General features: G+C 45.8%; 1 protein-coding gene across 15 annotated transcripts in view; it reads right to left on the bottom strand.

Moving 5' to 3' along the window:
• Positions 1 to 18,968, bottom strand: part of AMBRA1 (autophagy and beclin 1 regulator 1) — a 173,724-nt gene that overhangs the window by 13,218 nt on the left and 141,538 nt on the right. For all 15 annotated transcript variants that reach the window (XM_089914857.1, XM_089914856.1, XM_089914859.1 and 12 more), the window contains 3 exons: positions 18,756 to 18,944; positions 17,749 to 17,903; positions 4,186 to 4,325 (listed from right to left, as the gene is read on the bottom strand). In XM_089914857.1, coding sequence (XP_089770983.1) covers positions 4,186 to 4,325; positions 17,749 to 17,903; positions 18,756 to 18,944 — 484 coding nt within the window. The remainder of the gene's footprint in view (positions 1 to 4,185; positions 4,326 to 17,748; positions 17,904 to 18,755; positions 18,945 to 18,968) is intronic.

Below are 18,968 nucleotides of genomic sequence, written 5' to 3'. Positions count from 1 at the left end.
TTTGTTCTACCTTCTATGGTCAGACCAGCTTGACTACGACAAGCTCATGGATTTGGTTGAAATTCCAGGCACTGTACCAAGGAACAGAGTTGAAGATACCCTCTCTGGCTAATGAAACTCTAAGTGTTCAATATTCAGTGTTGCTTATTTCCATCTGTAAGCTAAAGAACAGTCCCAACCCTCTCCTTCCTCCTTGGACCTTAGGGAGGATGAATGAGTCACCACTGTTTGCTCTAGGTTCCTCCTGGAAGCCAGACAAACACACAGAGGGGTGAAGAAGAATAAGAAGGCCAGTCAGGGTCAGCCTTCCTGGCTTCCTTCAACAGCCTCTGTGAGCTGTGCTTCTGGGCTTGGTTCAGTGACTCCTTACAGCTGGGACCCTTGGGGCTCCCTGAACACAGCTAAGAGCCAGCCTGGCTTCCTCGGTGGTGAAAACGCTCTCACACAGAACTGCCCTCCTCGGCAGTGAAAGCACTGAGTCCTAACTTCTGGACCACCAGGGAATTCCCCCCAGCCTACTTTTCTTCTGACATGAGTCTCTGAATTCTGTCTTCTGAGCTGACTCTCAGAGGTCTTCCCAGCACCTCCCCACCCCGCCGTTTGTAGGGCTGATCTATGAGACGAAGTGAGCAAGCAGCCCCTCACATCAATCTGGCACTTCATACCCACCCTGGTTACTGGTGGGGGGGGGCTGGCTGGGCTGGCGGACAGCCAGAGGCACAGGAGCAGCTTGGGAGGGGTGGCGGGTCAGAGAGCAAAGCAAAGGAGAAAGGAGCATCTCACTGCTGGGAGCGGGGTGGACACCAGGCTATCAGCCACTGAAATGGCTCTGTATATGGGTGGAAGGGCCAGTGGTCCATCTCCTCACCTGTCTTAAGAATTTCTGTGCCTGGAGAGATGGAGTGTTTCCTTAGGCTTTTTTCTACTGTCAAGTGGGGTTTTAATACCTTCAAGAGATGCCCAAGGAGCTTGTTACCTATGTCTCTGTGCTTGGAGAGAGTGCCAAGGCTAAGACAATGGAGGAAAAATCAAGAACAGGATTGAAAGCACAAAATGTGGTAAAGCTGCCTGTGCCTGAGACAAAGGCAGACAACCACCTGTTTTGGAGGGAGGGCTGTAATCTTGGCCCAGCTGGCTGGCTGGCTGGCTCATGTGCCCTTGGGAATGGGTGTGCCAGGGAGCTGCATCAGACGGGGCCAGGCAGCAGGCAACAACCCTGAGCTTCTACTTCCCTATTTATTCGTTCTCCTCGTTCGAAGCCGGAGATCACTCAGAGACTGTTAAAAAAGATGTACATGTTCTCACTTATCCTCTCTCATTTCCCACTGCATCAATCACCTGACCCACTTAAATGCCTCAACATGATCTAGAGCTACATTCTTCACCTGAGGTCTTAAAAGAGTTACAAAATTGTGTGTTCTTGTGGTATATTCTTCTGTGGAAGAGAGTATGTTGCTTTCGTCGGAATTCTAAAGGGGTTTTTGATTGAAAAAACATTAAGAATCAGCTACAGGAAAGAGCTCTGGATCGGAAAACTGGGAAGGCTCACTTTGTCACTGATCTGCTGGGAGACCTCGGGTGAGTCTAAACTTACTTACCTGAATATTTTTCATAGTATTTCCTGCCTAAAGTACAGAAATGAAGGTGACTGAGAACTGGAGAAGCTTTGGACAACTTGGGACAAAGTCATGTCCATCTTAATTTTATATGGTACCCTTAAACACTGGCTCTAAGGTATGGGGCATTTACCCACATGACCCAAGAAATCAGAAGAAACAGCAACACCAAAAAGGCAGGCTCAACTAGCTCTGAGTCCAACACAACTTGGTCTGTGATGCGGTGCTGTTCACTGTGTCAAACATTAGTGCTATCTTTTTTCTTTTCTTTTTTTTTTTTTTTGTGGTACGTGGGCCTCTCACTGTTGTGGCCTCTCTCTCGTTGCGGAGCACAGGCTCCGGACGCGCAGGCTCAGCAGTCATGGCTCACGGGCCCAGCCGCTCCGCGGCATGTGGGATCTTCCCAGACCGGGGCACGAACCCGTGTCCCCTGCATCAGCAGGCGGACTCTCAACCACTGCGCCACCAGGGAAGCCCATTAGTGCTATCTTGTCATGGAAGAGACTTGAGTTGCTGGTGGGTAAGAGAACTCCCCAGGCAGCTCAAGACGGCTCCAGCTTGCTGAGACGGTGGATGCTGAAGATGACATATGGGGAGAAAAGAGAGGCCAAAGCCAGCTTCATGTCTGGCTGAGATGTCTGTGACTCACACCAAGTATGTAGGCTGGGGTTGTAGACATAAAAGCCTTGTGGGGCCATGACAAATTGGGAGCAGAGACACTGCCTCTGTAAGAGCAGATCGCTTTTGCAAGAGAAGGGGCTGGGAGTCTGGTTGGGACAAAGGTTAGTAGCTGGAGCCAGGGACAAGACAACAATGCTAAGGAAGGCTGTCTTGGAGAAACAGGAGAAGAAAGGCCTGTAACTACAGTGTTGGTAAGAGTGAAATTATAATCCAGAATTCTTTTCCAGTTTTGGGAAAGATGCCTATTAGAGTCCTCTTATGAATTTCTAAGAAAAGAGGAAGAGGTAAGATAATGTGCTTTGGGGAAAAAGAAATCGTTCAGGGAAGACTGATCCTGAGACTACGGACAGGCTGGGGGGAGGGCAGAAACGGACAGATAAAGCACCTGGGTTAACAGTGGCACAGTCGTGAAAGAGGCAGGCTGTGTTCTGGAGAGGCACCAGGAGCTAGTGAAAGGGGCTCTGTGGACACTGAGTCTGAAGAGAGTGTAGCTGGCAGAATCAAGCAGTCTCCCAGCTCTAAGAGCAGCTTGACTAGGTCAGGCTGAGACAGCAGCTTCCCTTTGGAAGGGGCTCCGAAAATTCTAGGTGGAATAAAAGAGCTGTCATCAGAACCAGGTTTTCTTTCTCCTGGGCCACCGACCTAGCTCAGCTGACAAAGGCTCAATCACCAGTCACCTACCAGGCCACAAGAACTGACCCAAATACACACTTTAGGAAAAATCACCAAGGGCCCTATCAAAAGGCAACATGGACACTCCCAGCAGCCAGAGACCCTACCAGACCAGCCACACCGTGCGTGCTCTGTGATCTGCAGGCTACCCTTGGAGAAGACTCTGCACCAAGTGAAGGACAACATTAGGACGGCCTGGAGGCAGAAGTGGCATTTAGTCGGCTGGAACCCCGCAGTAGCCCACGCAGCAATCAGCCTGATCTGCATTGAAGTACAGAGTTTCACTCTCCCCACCTGGCTGGGTCTGGAAATTGATGACAGACCTGGCTGATTCCCAGGGTCTTGAGTGAAAGGATGCCTGAACAGACCTCTCTCCTCCAAAAAGCCAGAGGAAGGGGAGAAGCGGGTGTCATCAGGACTTAAGACAGAGATGCTTTGGTTCCCTGTCGCCTCCTACCCCCTACTTCAATCAAGACCAGTTAATTATCATTTTTATTCTAAACTAAGCTTTTCAATCTGCCTTCACTATTATGAGCCAGAACCCCAAGCAGAAAGGAAAACAGGCAGGACACAGACAGAGCCAGGCTGTCAGAGATCCATAGCTTGACAAATTAGGGCTTTAACAATATTCTATTTCCAATTTTGTTTCTTAAGTTAATGTCTATGGCATTTACACAAACCTGAGACCACCTGTTGAATTTTTCAAAAAGGGTTTAGAAAAGAATCTTTGATATCTATGCTTTTGCCTGCAGGGAAACTTTACTATCACTAGGAAACCAGAGAACGAGGGAAAACAAAGAAAAAAAAATACTGCCTTAGATTTAAAAACACCTAATAACTATACCAGTTTTTTGAAGATTTTTGGAATGGAGAGCTAACCTTACCATCCCCTAGGTGAAAAGGACACTTTGAGGAGTGACGCCGAGAACGAGTCAGGCTCTAGCAGAATTCGAATTTCCCATCTAGAAGACCCCACCTCAGCGGGGGTGGTGGTGGTGGTGGTGTGATGAATTGGGACATTGGGACTGACATATATACACTAATACGTATAAAATGGATAACTAATAAGAGCCTGCTGTATAAAAAAATTAATAAAATTCAAAAAAAAAAAGACCCCACCTCACTGGCCAGATCCACAGGTGAATGCTGATGACTCCAGTCCTCAGCCTGGATGACCCCCTGAGGCCCCACCCCGCCAGCCCCTTGAGCCACTCACTCTGGTCGGCAGATCACCAGGTCTCCTTTGTTGGTACCATAGGCCAGGCCGAGCCCTGGCTCGGGCAGCCACCGGGCAGAATTGATGCTGACATGTCTCCGCTGGTCAGCAGGCATGGGATAAAGGACGTTGAAAACTCTCTGGGTGAGGAAAAAAGAGGGAAGAAAAGAGAATGGGAGGAGAAACAGTCTGTTACCAAGAATAACAAAATCCAAGGGGAACAAAGTCCCTCCTATAGCCTGAAGCAAGTTAACCACAGGGAAGAAAAGAGATGGTTGGACTGGGAATGGGATGACTCTTAACATATATCTGAGAACTTGGGGAAGCACAGGGGAGGGTGGGACCCTCTTACTTCAGGTGAGGGCTAAGGACTGTCAGGAAATACCAGGGGCATACTTGGACCCTTCTGCATGAAGCTTCACTATGCTCTCCTCACAGCCTTTAACATTTCTCACTTCATCACTTTTAAGGTAACCCCCTGGAAAGCCCCATGCAGAGCCTAGCACACCAGGAAGGACTGCCCCAAACTTTCCTCTGACCAGACCAACCAGTGAGAGCCAACCTCCACTGGTAGTCCTGTTACCATGGAAATCACAGCACTCTTCACTGCAATGGGGAACTGAAGGTGATAGGGGGGCGGGAGGGGGTGATAACATCAAAGAACATTCTTAATTCATCTAATTAAAAGCAATGTTAAAACTGCTATTGTTAAGGAAACCTAAAAGGTGCAATAAGATGTAGGAAGCAGGGCAGATGGGAATCTTGAACACACACATATATGATTTCTTTCTAGCTTATATAAATCACCATTAAACAGATCAGTTCCATTTTTCAAAGGGAGTCTCCTTTCATTAGTCTACATCTTTCCAAAGCTACTATTTTCTCAGGGGGCAGCTTAGCTTGTCTCAGGTTGGGCTGAAGGTGATATCTGGCTACTGATCTACACAATGTTCCAGAATCGACTTTAGTCAGAGACAGGTGCAGGGCAGTGGAAGAATGAAGGGCATAATTTAAGAGTCAGAAAGATCTGGGTCTGAGTCCTGGCGTCACTGCATAACAACTTCTCTGGATCTCAGTTTAAAAAGAGACAGCACCAGGCTTCCCTGGTGGCACAGTGGTTGGGAGTCCGCCGGCCAATGCAGGGGACATAGGTTCGTGCCCCGGTCCGGGAAGATCCCACATGCCGTGGAGCAGCTGGGCCCGTGAGCTATGGCCACTGAGCCTGCGCGTCCGGAGCCTGTGCTCCGCAGCGGGAGAGGCCACAACAGTGAGAGGCCCGTGTACCACACACACACACACACACACACACAAAAAGAGATAGCACGAACACTCAAATAACAGGGGAGATTAAAAGAAATGATGTATATAAAATGCCTGATGTGGTGCAAGCTCATAAATGGTAACTCTTGTTATTATTACCATGAACTTGCATCTGGGGCTTAAAAAAAAACAAGAAAAACACATCATCAGGCCCTATGAAAAGGACGTGAGGCTGAGAATCTATAAACTGGAGTTTTAGTCAATACAATGTTTTCTCTTTTAGCCTCTTCAGGTTTTTATAAAATAAGGATGAACTTCATCTGTCTTTACCTGTCCCTAAGGGTTGATGGAAGGGAAAAAAATGAGAGAACAAATGAGAGCGTGATTTAGAAAGTAATATTAAAAAATGAATTTAGGTCAGTATAATAATAATTATTTTTCTGATTATCCTGATGAGAGACCCTGCTCCCCCAAAAAGGTAAATACTGAGCTAAGGGTCCACGCCATTTACAGAAATCAAGTGATAAGAAGTCCTGCATTTGGGAACTTGTTCATGTGCCTTGGGTAGCTATCTGAAAGGCCTTTACCAGGACAGCCTCTGGACTAGAGAAGACAGCGGCACGTGTGCTCGATGTAATGACACACACACAGAGAATCCTGTTATAAAAATTCCCCAGCTTTGTGGTGCTGAGAAATGTGCCTGGGCAGCTTATAGCACACTGCTAGAACAGCCCTGTTATGGTCCTGAGGTCGAATGGGTCTGTTACAAATATGGAACTGGCTCTGGTTTGAGGCATAAGACAGACTGCCCCATGGCTGCTGCTGCTGCCTTAAGAACCTCCTACCTCCTATGTCCTCCCCATATGACTCAACTCCAAATTTAAGAATTAACCGGGGATCCTTAAATCTTTGGCCTGAGGAGACTACTGAAAAAGAGCCCAATGAAGTTTATGAATTTCTAAACTAGTCATCCAGAACATGCTTGCCTGACCTTTGGATAATCCCTTCCTTACACGTACATACCTGGCAGGAGCCTGGAATGAATTCATGGCTACTCCTCTCCATCGGCCTCACTACTGGCTGACTGTCCACAGAGATGGCAATGCCAGTCTTTTCCCCTTTGCACCTAATCAACTCTTTTCCTTCGGGTCAGGGGATGGGTGTGGGGCCTTCATCCTTTCTCACAGAGGTTTTCACTTTTCCAGAAGATAATCAATGGTTTCTGTCCAACCTATCGGCTATATGGTTAAATATGACTTGATATACAAATCAAAAGGACAAAGTGGCTGTGATCAGACAACTGTGGCTGGGATCACTTAATCTGTTAAATTTTTCTTCTCCCAAAGGTCAGATAATATAAGTTGGGGACACACCCAGAGTTCAGAAGGGATGTGCTTTAATTTCAGTGGGTTGGATGAGGGGAGCCTTATTTTTTGCCTATGGCAGTTCTAATGGGATTCACAAGAGTCTCCCCTAAAATCATAATGATTCATTATTGCAGGCAATGGGCCAGAAGGGCCAGAGATAGTGGTCTTGCAAGAAGGGAGACAATGCAGTTAGTAAATCAAATGCTTTGAGGTTGCGCTGAGTGTTTTGACTGCGGTCTCACAAGAATAAGGATTCTTTTCTAGAAATGTTCCAGACCAGGAAAGAAGCAAACAAAGCCTCTCACACGTCACAAATTTACCTTTTATAGTCTGTTGCTGCAGAGGGATTAACAAGCAAATACTATCAATTTGCTTCTAAGTACAGGAATTTGCTCTGGGGACAAAACCATCAAGAAGCCAGTATGATGGGTGACCCAGCTTAGGTGAGACAAGGTCAGAGCAACTGGAGAGAAGTAATTAAAGGCTGAGACCCCTAGACCTTGCTGCACAGATATTCACAACCTCCATGGCTATAGGAGTCATGGGGTATCGATTTGTCCTCCGACTCTGGCAGCTCCCCACCCTGCCCAAGTCCTCAAACAGTGTTGAAAGGGCAGCTCCCAAGAGCCCATCTTCTCCAGTGTTTGGGTATTAGGCTAAATCCTGCTTTGTGGCAGGAAGCCAGAAAATGCCACGTGAAGATCAGTAGCCTCCAGAATTCCTGATAAGCACTTGCTTACTTATCACACTCTAATGTGGGGGTGAGAAGGAAGGAGATGACAAGGAGATGACACAGAGGATGCAGGATGGGTAGGATCACTGATTTACAGGTTCTGAGAGGTCATCTGATCCAATGTTCCTATTTCACACATGCCTGGAATGAAAGGACCCTAAGGGAATGAGAATCTGGCCCATTTGGAAAACCACCCAGAGGTATAGTTTCCATTCCTTTCTCTGGCCGCAGTTTAACAGCTCTGAAAGTACCTCAGGGACAGGAACTACTCCTCACAATTAGCCCTAGAGACAAGACAATACTGGGCAACAAGTTCCCCAATGCTGACAGATGGCTATAGCTCTGGCTACTCCCAAACCATTTATGGTTTCAGCCATCAGTCTTTCCAACCCAGTGACTGGGTGATCTGTGAGCCTCCTCCCAGATTTCAATGGGGGCTGGCTCCATAAACCCAAAGTTCATCAGCACTGACAAGAACGAAGATCCGAGACAGTAAAGGAAGCTCTGGTCTTTATTTTAAGGCACTCCAAATATATCTCCAGTAAAACCTTCCTTAACGCTAGTCAGGTGCCCAGAAGCTCCCTGTCAGATGTTAAGGACAAAGCCGGGGACCTGCCAAAAATGCCTCCCCCTCTCTGACAAAAGTGACACCTTATGAAGCTACACCACCAAACTCCATATACTGGAGGAGGATTATCAGGTTCTGGGGTCCCTTTGTGGGGCTGGATACAAAACCTGGATGCTGATTCATGTTTGCAGAGGCCTGGTTTCAACCTGTCTCCAGGGCAGCTATTCCCTGGTAGATGACAAATGCTGACAGAAACCCCCCTCCCCAGGCAGGCTGTTCTCATTTCTGTCTAACATCTGTGAAGGGAATTGGGATCAATGAGCTAGAAGGAACAAATTTTTTAGAGTCAGTGCAGTCTCAGCATGTCAATAGGGAATGAGTCAGGTCACCAAGATCTTTACAGTTCTAAGGAGTGGGAGAAGATAATTCCTCTACTTCAGGGGTCCAAGACAATCTCTTGTACCACTTGCCTCTATCCCTCAAAGTCTCTAATAGGAAGTAGGAACAAAAGAAAACAGTTCCCAGATCAAAACTAAAAGCGTCTTGTTTCTTGTTCAAAGATAGACAGGAAAAGAACGAGAGGTAGCCAGGGGAACTCAGTGGGAAACCTTCCTCTCCTCCATCCTTCTAAAATTTAGAGGAAAAATGTATTGCTGCCCTCAACAAGATGCTTTCTTTTCTACCACATGTCAATAAAGCTCACACCATTAGTCCAAGTAGCAAACTGCATTGCTCAGATCAGCCCAAATAAGAAGCTAAAAGAAAAAAAACTTTGCAGTTTTCTTGTTTACATTTGGGAATCTCATTATCCTTAAAAGCTGGAACCTTGCCACTGTGGCAAGAGGTCAAGTGCGGTCGGCAGATCTCCCTTGTTTTAACCAAGACAATGAAAGCTGGCTGAGGGAAGAGGACAACTGGAAACTGAGGCCAGAAGGACCATGAGAGAAGTCGCAAGCCAAACGGGCTTTGAGGAAGAAAGGACTTGTGAGGAGGAGAAATGCCTTCTGGGTCGTGATGAGAATCAAGGGAGGCTTTAAGCTTTTAGAGAGGGTTACTAGAGGAGAATTAACTCTCTGGAAAGAGGAAAAAACATCAGTGGAAAGCAGATGCTAAGAGACAGCTGACCTTTTCATTGGAAATGGATGGCTACACTTCTTGTCACAGGCTGAGAAATGCACACATCCCAAAACAGGCAGGGGGAGGGATACCAGTCATCCTTTTTTTCTTTTGGGTTGATTTGCTTAGATTCATCAATTACTGGAGTTTCTTCATCCCTAGGAAAATGTGATTGTTTTTCAGAACCTTTAATTTCTTTTACTGTCTCTAAGCCTTCTTTATATGCTACTTTGGAGTTTAGAACTCATAGAATGTTGATTTTAAAGTGGTTATTTAAAAACAAAAATCGGAATACCAAGTCACTTTACTTTCCAGACTCTTTGTTCAGTTGAAGCAGGAACAAATCTGCCTAGAACACTCTTGTTTAAACCAAAGCTCCCCCAGCAGAAAAGAAGCACAAACAGCTCCTTTTCTTATCTCTTGGGAACTTGTTGCCCTCCTCTGTTCCTGATAACCTGATGCCTTGTAGTCATTTCCAGCCAATGTCCTGTGATTTGTTGAGACCTACAGACTTTGTCTTATTCACCTGTTCCCCTCAAAGAGATCCCAAGGACAGTCATAGAACAAGAATTTTATTTTTCAATCGGCCTGATGCTTTCCAAAGTCCATCTCTGGCTATTAGGATGGAAGCACAGAGATTACTTCAGTTGAGGGATCTACTTCTGTGCTAAATCAAATACCAAGGCACTCAACGCTCCTGGAACTCCCAGAAGTTAAAATAATTGCTTCCTCCTGTGCCCACACCTCTGTGCACAGCACAAGTTCTTGAACTTCCTCAGTTTTCTAAATCTCAAAGGAAATGGCCAAATAAGTAGTTGTTCTAGATATTCAGCTCAGATAAGGGAGTCTTTCAATATATTCATACACTTTACTTGAACCATATTTTTTTGAAAGAAGCTCAGGACGGGGGTTAAAATAAAATACTTTCAGCTTCTACAAATGCAGAAGTTGGTTCTCCTACCAATTCTTTTTTTTTTTAAATAAATTTATTTATTTTATTTATTTATTTTTGGCTGTGTTGGGTCTTCGTTGCTGCGCGCGGGCTTTCTCTAGTTGCAGCGAGCGAGGGCTACTCTTCGTTGCAGTGCGCAGGCTTCTCATTGCGGTGGCTTCTCTCATTGTGGAGCATGGACTCTAGGTGCGCAGGCTTCAGTAGTTGCGGCACGTGGGCTCAGCAGTTGTGGTTCACGGGCTCTAGAGCACAGGCTCAGCAGTTGTGGCACAAGGGCTTAGTTGCTCTGCGGCATGTGGGATCTTCCTGGACCAGGGATGGAACCCGTGTCACCTGCATTGGCAGGCGGATTCTCAACCACTGTGCCACCAGGGAAGCCTCGCCTACCAATTCTTAAAAAACAAAATGTCTTACCTTTCACTTCTGAAACAGCCACTGGGAATCTCCCACCATTTCTCAGTGCTGTGACTGGAACCCTGAGAAACTCACTGATACTGGGCAGAACTGTGGTCACTAGCAAGACACTCTATATTTTCGTAAGAATTATATCTAATACTTATGTTTAATTACCATTTCCTGAGGCACGTGCTAGGCACACTGATGGTGCTGGTGAGTAGGGGTGTGTGTTCATGTACGTGCAGGGAATACACAGCACACAAGATTTCAAAGCGACATATTCCCAGAACGAATGCTGAGTGCCTCCTGTGTGCCAAGCACAGTGAGGGCTGGGGATACAGCAGTGAAAAGACCCGTTAAGAAGCCAGGTGTCCAGCACGTATGCACCAGGAGAGCAAGGTCCAGATCCATTCTGTTCATTGTATTCCCAGACCTAGCAAAGTACCTGGCCCAGGGTAGGGGCGCAATAAAATTTTGTTGAGTGAAAATAATAAAATGCAGCATAGATTGTGCTCTACTAAAAAGCCATGGAGGAAAGCAAGCATCAAAGTCGGAGGAATCTGTCATGGAAAAATTTGCCTAAACTAATGGCTTTGATTGTAGCTCTAACGTTATTTTTAATTTTTTATTTTGCCCCCTCCCTTCTCTGACAAACTGCATCAGAGACACCCCTGACTTCTCTCATACCTCCTCCCCCTTTTCTACAACATGCTGAAGAAAGGAACTTTTTGAGGATAGATGCTTTGTACCACATCTCAGAACTCAACTTTAAGATAATTGCAGCGGGAGCAGCTTTTACTCAACTGACAAGCAGCTTTAAGAAAATTAATGAGGACAAAATCTTAGGAAGGAGTAAATCATTTCTGACAACAAAACTGTCTCTCTTTTATCCCAATCTCCCCTTGAAGAAATAGTACCCTTCTAGGATACAAAAATAAAATATCTTTATTTTTGGTTTTTGCCACTCCCAAGCCCAGACAAGATTAAGAAGAAGCTCAGTTCCCTTAGATTGCTGGAGAATACTCTGGATTGAACTAGAGTTCTAGGTCACTTTTTTTTTTTTTTTTTTGGCTACATTGAGTCTTTGTTGTTGCGCGCAGGCTTTTCTCTAGCTGCAGTGAGCAGGGGCTACTCCTCATTGCGGTGGCTTTTCTTGCTGCGGAGCACGGGCTCTAGGCGCGTGGGCTTCAGTAGCTGTAGCACGCAGGCTCAGTAGTTGTGGCTCGCGGGCTCTAGAGTGCAGGCTCAGAAGTTGTAGCACATGGGCTCAGTAGTTGTGGCTCACGGGCTCTAGAGCACAGCCTCAGTAGTTGTGGCACACGGGCTTAGCTGCTCCGCAGGACGTGGGATCTTCCTGGGCCAGGGCTCGAACCCGTGTCCCCTGCATTGGCAGATGGATTCTTAACCACTGCGCCACCAGGGAAGCCCTCTAGGTCACTTTTGAAAACCAAACTTTTAGAATCTAGGAAGTACTGATGACTGGATTTGATCACAGGCTAAATTCAGGGCAAGGAGTAAGCCACAGTAAAGATTATATGTTGAAGAATGGAGATAGGATAAGCCAAAAGAGCCTATGCATGTTAGTTACATAATGCTGGTCAGTGCTGACAGAGCTGGCTACCCATCCCGACCCAGGGTCTAAGCTACAATTTAGTTATGACTAATTTGAGTACTCTGGACACCAAGCCTTTTCTGTGGTTCATTTTAATGAACTTATAATAATAATAATCAGTCATCACTAGGCTGTTCTGTGAAGATGGCTATGAAATTGTATGAAATAAAGAAAGCCAACTAATGTTTCTTTATAACCAGGGTGACACTAAGATATCCATTAATGGGTACCACAGCGACATCTTCCATCCAAGGATAACAGTGAGTTGAATGTTGGAAAAAGGAACTCAAGAACTACACCTTCAGATGGGGAAGGTCCTGGAGAGAAAGATATTTCTTCTCACTTTTTAAGCCTAAGAATCTCTGTATTCTATAGCACGAAGGCAAACAGGAATGGGATCACGGTTAAGAGCCTCAACAAAGTCAACTGTGGGCAGGCAAGAATTTTAATTAGAATTGGGAAAAAGGCTCCACAGCATTAGTCTTTAAAGTACCATCACTAGGATGCTAGCATATCCAGAAATGCTATGGGCAGGAGGTACTCATCAATTTCTCAACTTCCTGAAAGTATATGAAAGATCTGGTTAAAGGAGCCATAGAAATAAACCAGATGAGATTCCAGAGACAAGGTGAGAGCAAAAAAGAAAACGACAAAGCTATACTGACAGGTGAGGTCTAATTGGGATCCCCATGCAGTTGATGATTGGTTCTCAATCTTGACTCAGCATGCAGACTCAACTGGAGGGCTTGGTAAAACAAGGATGGCTGGGCCCTACCCTCAGAGCTTCTGATTCAGCAGGTCTGGGACAGGGCTGAGAAGCTGCATTTCTATTAAGTTCCCTGATGATGCTGACTTAAGTCCCGGGGAATACACATTGAGAACTACTGGCCAGTTAGATATAAGTAGGTTGTAGGTCTAAAAAAATCTGCTTCCTTTTCCAGCTGCCTAGGACCTACTGAGAATGAAGGGGATGCATATCTTTACAGCTGGAGCTCTAGAGGGAGAAGGTATACAAGGGGACTGTCCACTACTGAAGAGCAGAACTCTCAGGGTCAAGAAGGGGTTGGGGGAGGCGGGAGAGAAGAGAGGAAGAAGGGGGAGAAGAGGGGGGAGAGAGAGGGGTGGAGGGAGGGAGGGGCAGGCTTTCTTTCCAACACCCCCTCCAAACTAACAATCTGTCTGGGTAATAGTTGCTCAACCCTTGAATACAGTTTCACCACATAGCCACAGAGAAAAAGCTTTCAATAAAATTGACCCTTAAGTATTGATGTTTGAGGCTTGGCCTTAAAGAGCACAATGCTGTCCCATGGAGAAAGGAGAGCTAAACTGCTTTCTGTCCTAGGGCTTCTTCTCCCACCCAAGTCCCTTGTCCATCACTTCTGCCCAAACTGCCCCAGCACTGCCTCCCCACCTACACCCACACCTCGACTGCTGACGTTTGCCCCCATTCCTAGGTAAAACAGCACTTATTACAAACTGGAGGCATAGTTTGCTATATGACTATTTCTGGTTTCATTAGTAATTTTATATTTTTGTTATTTTGCTTTCACTTGGTTACAACCAAAGTTATTACATTAAGTTACCATAATTTTAGAAGATTAATTGCAGTTTTCTGCTACAATATTGTGCCTTGTTCCAATTAGAAAATGAAAAGCAGAGAGAGAACTCAGGCAGTTTAGTGTTTTGAGAATTCAGCAAAACTTCAGCTTAGCAATCTTTAAATGTCTAACTTAAAGACCAAACAGAAATTAACAAAAAGTCCTACTGGCTCAAGTGTGAGGGAGTCAGATGGCACATAAGACCCTGAGGCAGAGATAGTAGCATATTCAGCCTGGAAGAGCCTCGAATCGACAGACGGAAGGGGGAGATAAAATATGTGCCTAGTCTTATTTTTCCTGATTTGCCAATGATACTAAAATTGGGAAGACTAAGCCTAGCCTTAGTAAGCAGAGAAGGGAAATATCTGAGGACCCTAGATCCTAGAAACAAGGATAATAATTAAATTCAACATGGGGAAGAAAATAATTCAGCACATAGAGATATTCAAGGGAGAACCCTGTAAAGCAACAACAGCTGAGAAAAATGGGAGGTGAAGCACGGACAGCCAAAAAGCTAAGAGTTTTATAGGAGACAGAACACAAACACCACTGTGCCTGCAACAAAATTAGCAAAGGATCAAAGCATCACACATAAAACCACGATAAGAAGTAAACCTGAGACTGTATCTCTGCCTCTGCTGAAGAGGCTGAGGGCAGAAACCTAAAATGAAGAAAGCAGTCATTAAGAACAGCAGTTCTCAAACTCAAGTGCGTATGAGAATCATCTGGAAAGCTTGTTTTTTTTGTTTGTTTGTTTGTTTTTTGCGGTACGGGCCTCTCACTGTTGTGGCCTCTCCCGTTGCGGAGCACAGGCTCCGGACGTGCAGGCTCAGCGGCCATGGCTCACGGGCCCAGCCGCTCCACGGCATGTGGGATCTTCCCGGACTGGGGCACGAACCTGTGTCCCCTGCATCGGCAGGCAGACTCTCAACCACTGCGCCACCAGGGAAGCCCTAGAAAGCTTGTTTTACAAATACAAATACCCGGTCCCCTTCCTGCCCAATTCTTATTCTGATTTTGGTCTGAAGTGGAGTCTGTATTTTAACAAGGACCCCATGCATTCTAATGCAGGTTGTCCAAGGAGCACAGTTTGAGAAGCACTGATCCAGAGGTCTGAAGAACTGCTTAGAATAAGCATGCCAAGGCGAAGAGCAATTAGCAATTCATTTTTACAGGAGTTTTCATATGGGATTGTGTAAGAGATCATCTCTTGGGGAGAGATGGTCACTTAGTGGGAATTAAAATAAGTCGATGCTCTGGAGGATGCTCTCCTGGGAATGTCTGCCGGCCCAACAATTTCACCTCTCTGAACGTTACCACAGTGAATTCCAAGAGGTAACATCACAGAGAAGGGGGATTCTGGGTAGAAAAGCTCTAGGACAGGCCCAGTACCCACAAATTCCTTCAAGGACAGAGCTTGACATTACAGATGGAGACAGCCACCTATACTTACCTGTGCAAAGAGGGAGATGCTCTACTGTCCCATTAAACCCTCGCTCCCTGTTCTCAGACAAAAATGCACTTCTTGCCTTAAACGGTGGTACAGCACAGCTATCCAAAAAAGCTGGTGTCTTCCCTTCCACCAGTGACTGAATTCAGGGACATGTGCTGAATGCTTTGGTGCCTTTGGACGTAAGGGGCAACCAAGACCTGGAAAACCAGAAACCTTTCTGTAGCATGGGGGTTTAAAGTCAGACTGGGTGGACACAGGGTGAGCAAAACCTTGTTGAGAAGCCCGGATCCTGCCTCTTGTGTGAGAAAAATGCTTCCCAAATGAGAGCTTTCTAGTTACTTCAGCTCCCTCTCCTAAGTGGCAGATGGGGTCTAATGAGAATCAAAAAAGCCCTGCTGGGAATGCTGAGAAGTAGCTCTTGTCCTGAGGCATGCAGCAGCTGGCTAGGTGCCTTGAGCCCCTACACAGCAGACTTCTCCAACTGCATTCCCTGAGCTGCCGGCCCCATATGTGACAGCATCTTGGCGCCCGCCCTGGAGCTGTTTGCCTTTAGCCAGATGTTTCTGGCTACTTATAGAAAAGAGGAACCTTGCTAGGATGGAGGACTGGCAGGCTGTGCCCAAAAGTTGGGCAGGAGCCCTCGCTTCCAGAAGAGGCTGGAGATGTCCATTAGTGTTGCTGAAATCAGATCCTCTCTTAATGATTAGAAACAATTATTCCACAATTAGGTAGGAAGGGTTAGAAGAACAGCAAGGATCAAGATTCTAGGTGGTAAAAAGCAGACACCAGGTACTTTTACCATCCAAATCTGCTTAAGATAAGAATATTTAAACTAAAATTCACCTTCCATCCTCATTTATCTAGGTAAGAAAATAGGATTGATGAACTTCCTGCAAAGTCCTCTCCCAATCACTCAATGTCAAATATTTCTAGTCACATGGATTCAAGAATCAGAACTTTCCTGTCATTGTGATGTCAAGAGCAGAGAATGCCTTGTTTCTACCCTTTCAGAGGCATGGCGGGACACGATGTCACCCATCAATGGTTCTGCTAGTTACCACCTAGAAACAATAAGGATGCTTTTCTTGAGATTCTCTTTCATTTATTCAGCTTCTCCTAAATGAGAGGTTTCTTATTAGGTATTCGGAGTTCATAAAGATGAAACAGACACGATCCTACTCTCAAGGAGCTCATGGGCCAAGAGAGGAGAACGATGTGGAAATAAATAACTGCAGTTCGGTGTGATGAGTGTTAACACAGAGAGTGTGCCAGGTACAGGGGTGGCACAGGAGGGAGTGATCAATTCTGTTTAGGAAGGTTCCATAGAAGGGGAAGAGCTTGCAGGCAGTTGGGTTTCAGGGAGAAAAGGGCACTCCAGGTAAAGGTACCCGGGCAAGAGAGAGCCTTACTAATTCAGGGGGCTTGGAAAGTGGCTCAGTAGAGTTGGATAGAAGGTCCTTGTAGGAGACAGGAGGGACAAGAGGCTGGAGACACCACACCTGGCCACCCACTTTCTATTGCTTTGTATATAATGGGTCCTATCTTTAGGGTTTTTTCTTTAAAACAAATGCTTCATATTCCAGGCTGAATTCAACAAGCATCTACATGTGTGGCACTAAATGAGGGACCCCGGGGGATATGCCCCTAAGGAGCTTACACTGAACCTAATTGGGTGGATTAAACATACACACCACACTGCTAAAGAAAACACAAAACAACACATAAACAAGTGCATAAAACTATAAGTGGCACAGCGTAAGTGCTAAGGGAATTCACAGGTTCTTAGATTGAGACCGAGCTTAAACACCATCTAATTAGAGAAGTGTTCAAATGCTCAACTCCCCTTGACAAAACCCTGGCCAAATGAGCACTCATGGGATGTAGGAATAATCTCAGTCAGAAACTAGACAGGTTGAGTCCAGGAGGCCACTAACCCCAGGATGCCCAGAAGGCTTTTATGGCAATACAAGCAAGGACGGCTTCAGACAAGAAAGGGTCCTAAATAGAACATTTCTCTGCTACTGAAATGGATGGGACAGTTAAGAGCATAGCAGCTGCCCAAAGTCCTTATCCTCCATCATGATTACAACCTCAGGAAAAGAACATTTCATAGTATACTATTTATTTCTTTTTATAGCTTGCGTCCTGAAAAATTTATTTTAAAAAGAAGCATAAATATTTCATTGGGTTCTCTGTGTATCTCCAGACTGAAGGTTTCATGTTGAGGTAAGGAAGTATTCAGTTTGGTCTTTAAGCAAAGATCCTTTCAGGCCTCTGGGGACCCAGCTCATGATTTAGGGTATGAGAAAGCCCCTGCCTTTTAATAGTCCAGAGCTTCCAAAAGTGCGGCCTGCTGGTCATTACTAGGCTGGACTGGAGTCCTTCCTGGCTCCTTATGGGCATGACATCTCTGGTCCTGGCTGGGAGACCACAACCTTGTCCTGCATTACCCTGCCAGCCAGGCCTAGGAGAGCCGCCATACAGTGAAGCCACGAGCAATGCACTCACCCTCATGGAGGTCTCGCCACCATGGGCCTGTTGCAGCCTGAAGACCTGGGCCACCATGTGCTCCGTGGAGGGGTGCAGCAGGATCCTTCGTGAGGCCAAGCCCACCATTACATATCGACCCATCGGGGACAGGCTCACTGAAATGGCATTGGGACCTGAGGGCCAGAAAAACAGAGAAACATCTCCCAGAGTTCTTGCTATTACAAGGGAATAATTTTCCCTCTTAGTCTTTTCTCTTTCTCTCTAATCTTCATCTTTGTTTGGTCATCCTGGGGTTAATCTCATAGGACTGCAGTGAAGAGCACAATGAGAAGGCATGTAAAGTACTGAGTACAGTGTGTGACACATAAAAAGTACTTAATAAATGCTAATCAGTATTATCATAGAATCACATTAAAAATTATTATACTGTAAATACTATTTTGAAATCTACTTTTTTCACTTCATCCATTACGAACATTTTTCACCATTAAATAGTCTTCTGTAAGAGCATTTTAAAGGCCAAATGGTATTCTGCCCTATTAATGCACCATTATTTCTTTAAGCAACTCTTCACAATTTGACATTTTTCTCTATGATAAATAACATTGCTGTGAACATCCTTCTGAATAAATCTTGCATAGTTTTCTGATTATTTCCTTAGAAGTGAAATTACTGGATCAAAGAGAACATACATTTTGGGGGCTTTTAATACACAATGCCAAACGGCCTTGCAGTGTGTGTGTGCCCACTTCCCCAAGCCATGGCCAAGAACGAAGCTCTCCCTTATTCCTGCCCATAACAACAGGAGTATGCTGGTGATGCCACTGTGGTAGGGAGAACTCTTATTCTGAGATTCTTCTGCAGTGCTACCAGCCAGCACAAAGCAATCTTCCTCTGACACGTGCCCCAGTGAAGCAGGGGCAGTATATGACCATTACTCCCACCTAAGCTATACCTCACCTAGGAATGCCCAGGCCAAGGTACCAGCAACCCTTTGTCACCAGGTTGGGCTTCCTATCCCTTACCAAATCGCTTGGTGTAGAGCATTTCGCCCAGGTTATGGGGGGCCAGAGAGTACACTGCCAGGATGCCTTCATCAGGAAAGCCCCTTTGGCTGCTAGGGATGAAAGCCGCCAGAAGCTGGCCATCTGCAGAAATGTCACAGCTGGCATCATTGTAGATCTTGCAGTTCTGCACCAGCACATTCATGGAGGCTGCATCAGACAAAGAAAGAAAAG

This window comes from Delphinapterus leucas, chromosome 7 (genome assembly GCF_059928025.1).
Source record: "Delphinapterus leucas isolate spDelLeu-1000000601 "Yukka" chromosome 7, BTC_Dleu_Yukka2, whole genome shotgun sequence".
NCBI lineage: Eukaryota > Metazoa > Chordata > Mammalia > Artiodactyla > Monodontidae > Delphinapterus > Delphinapterus leucas.
This window is presented reverse-complemented; position numbering and strand designations above follow the sequence as displayed.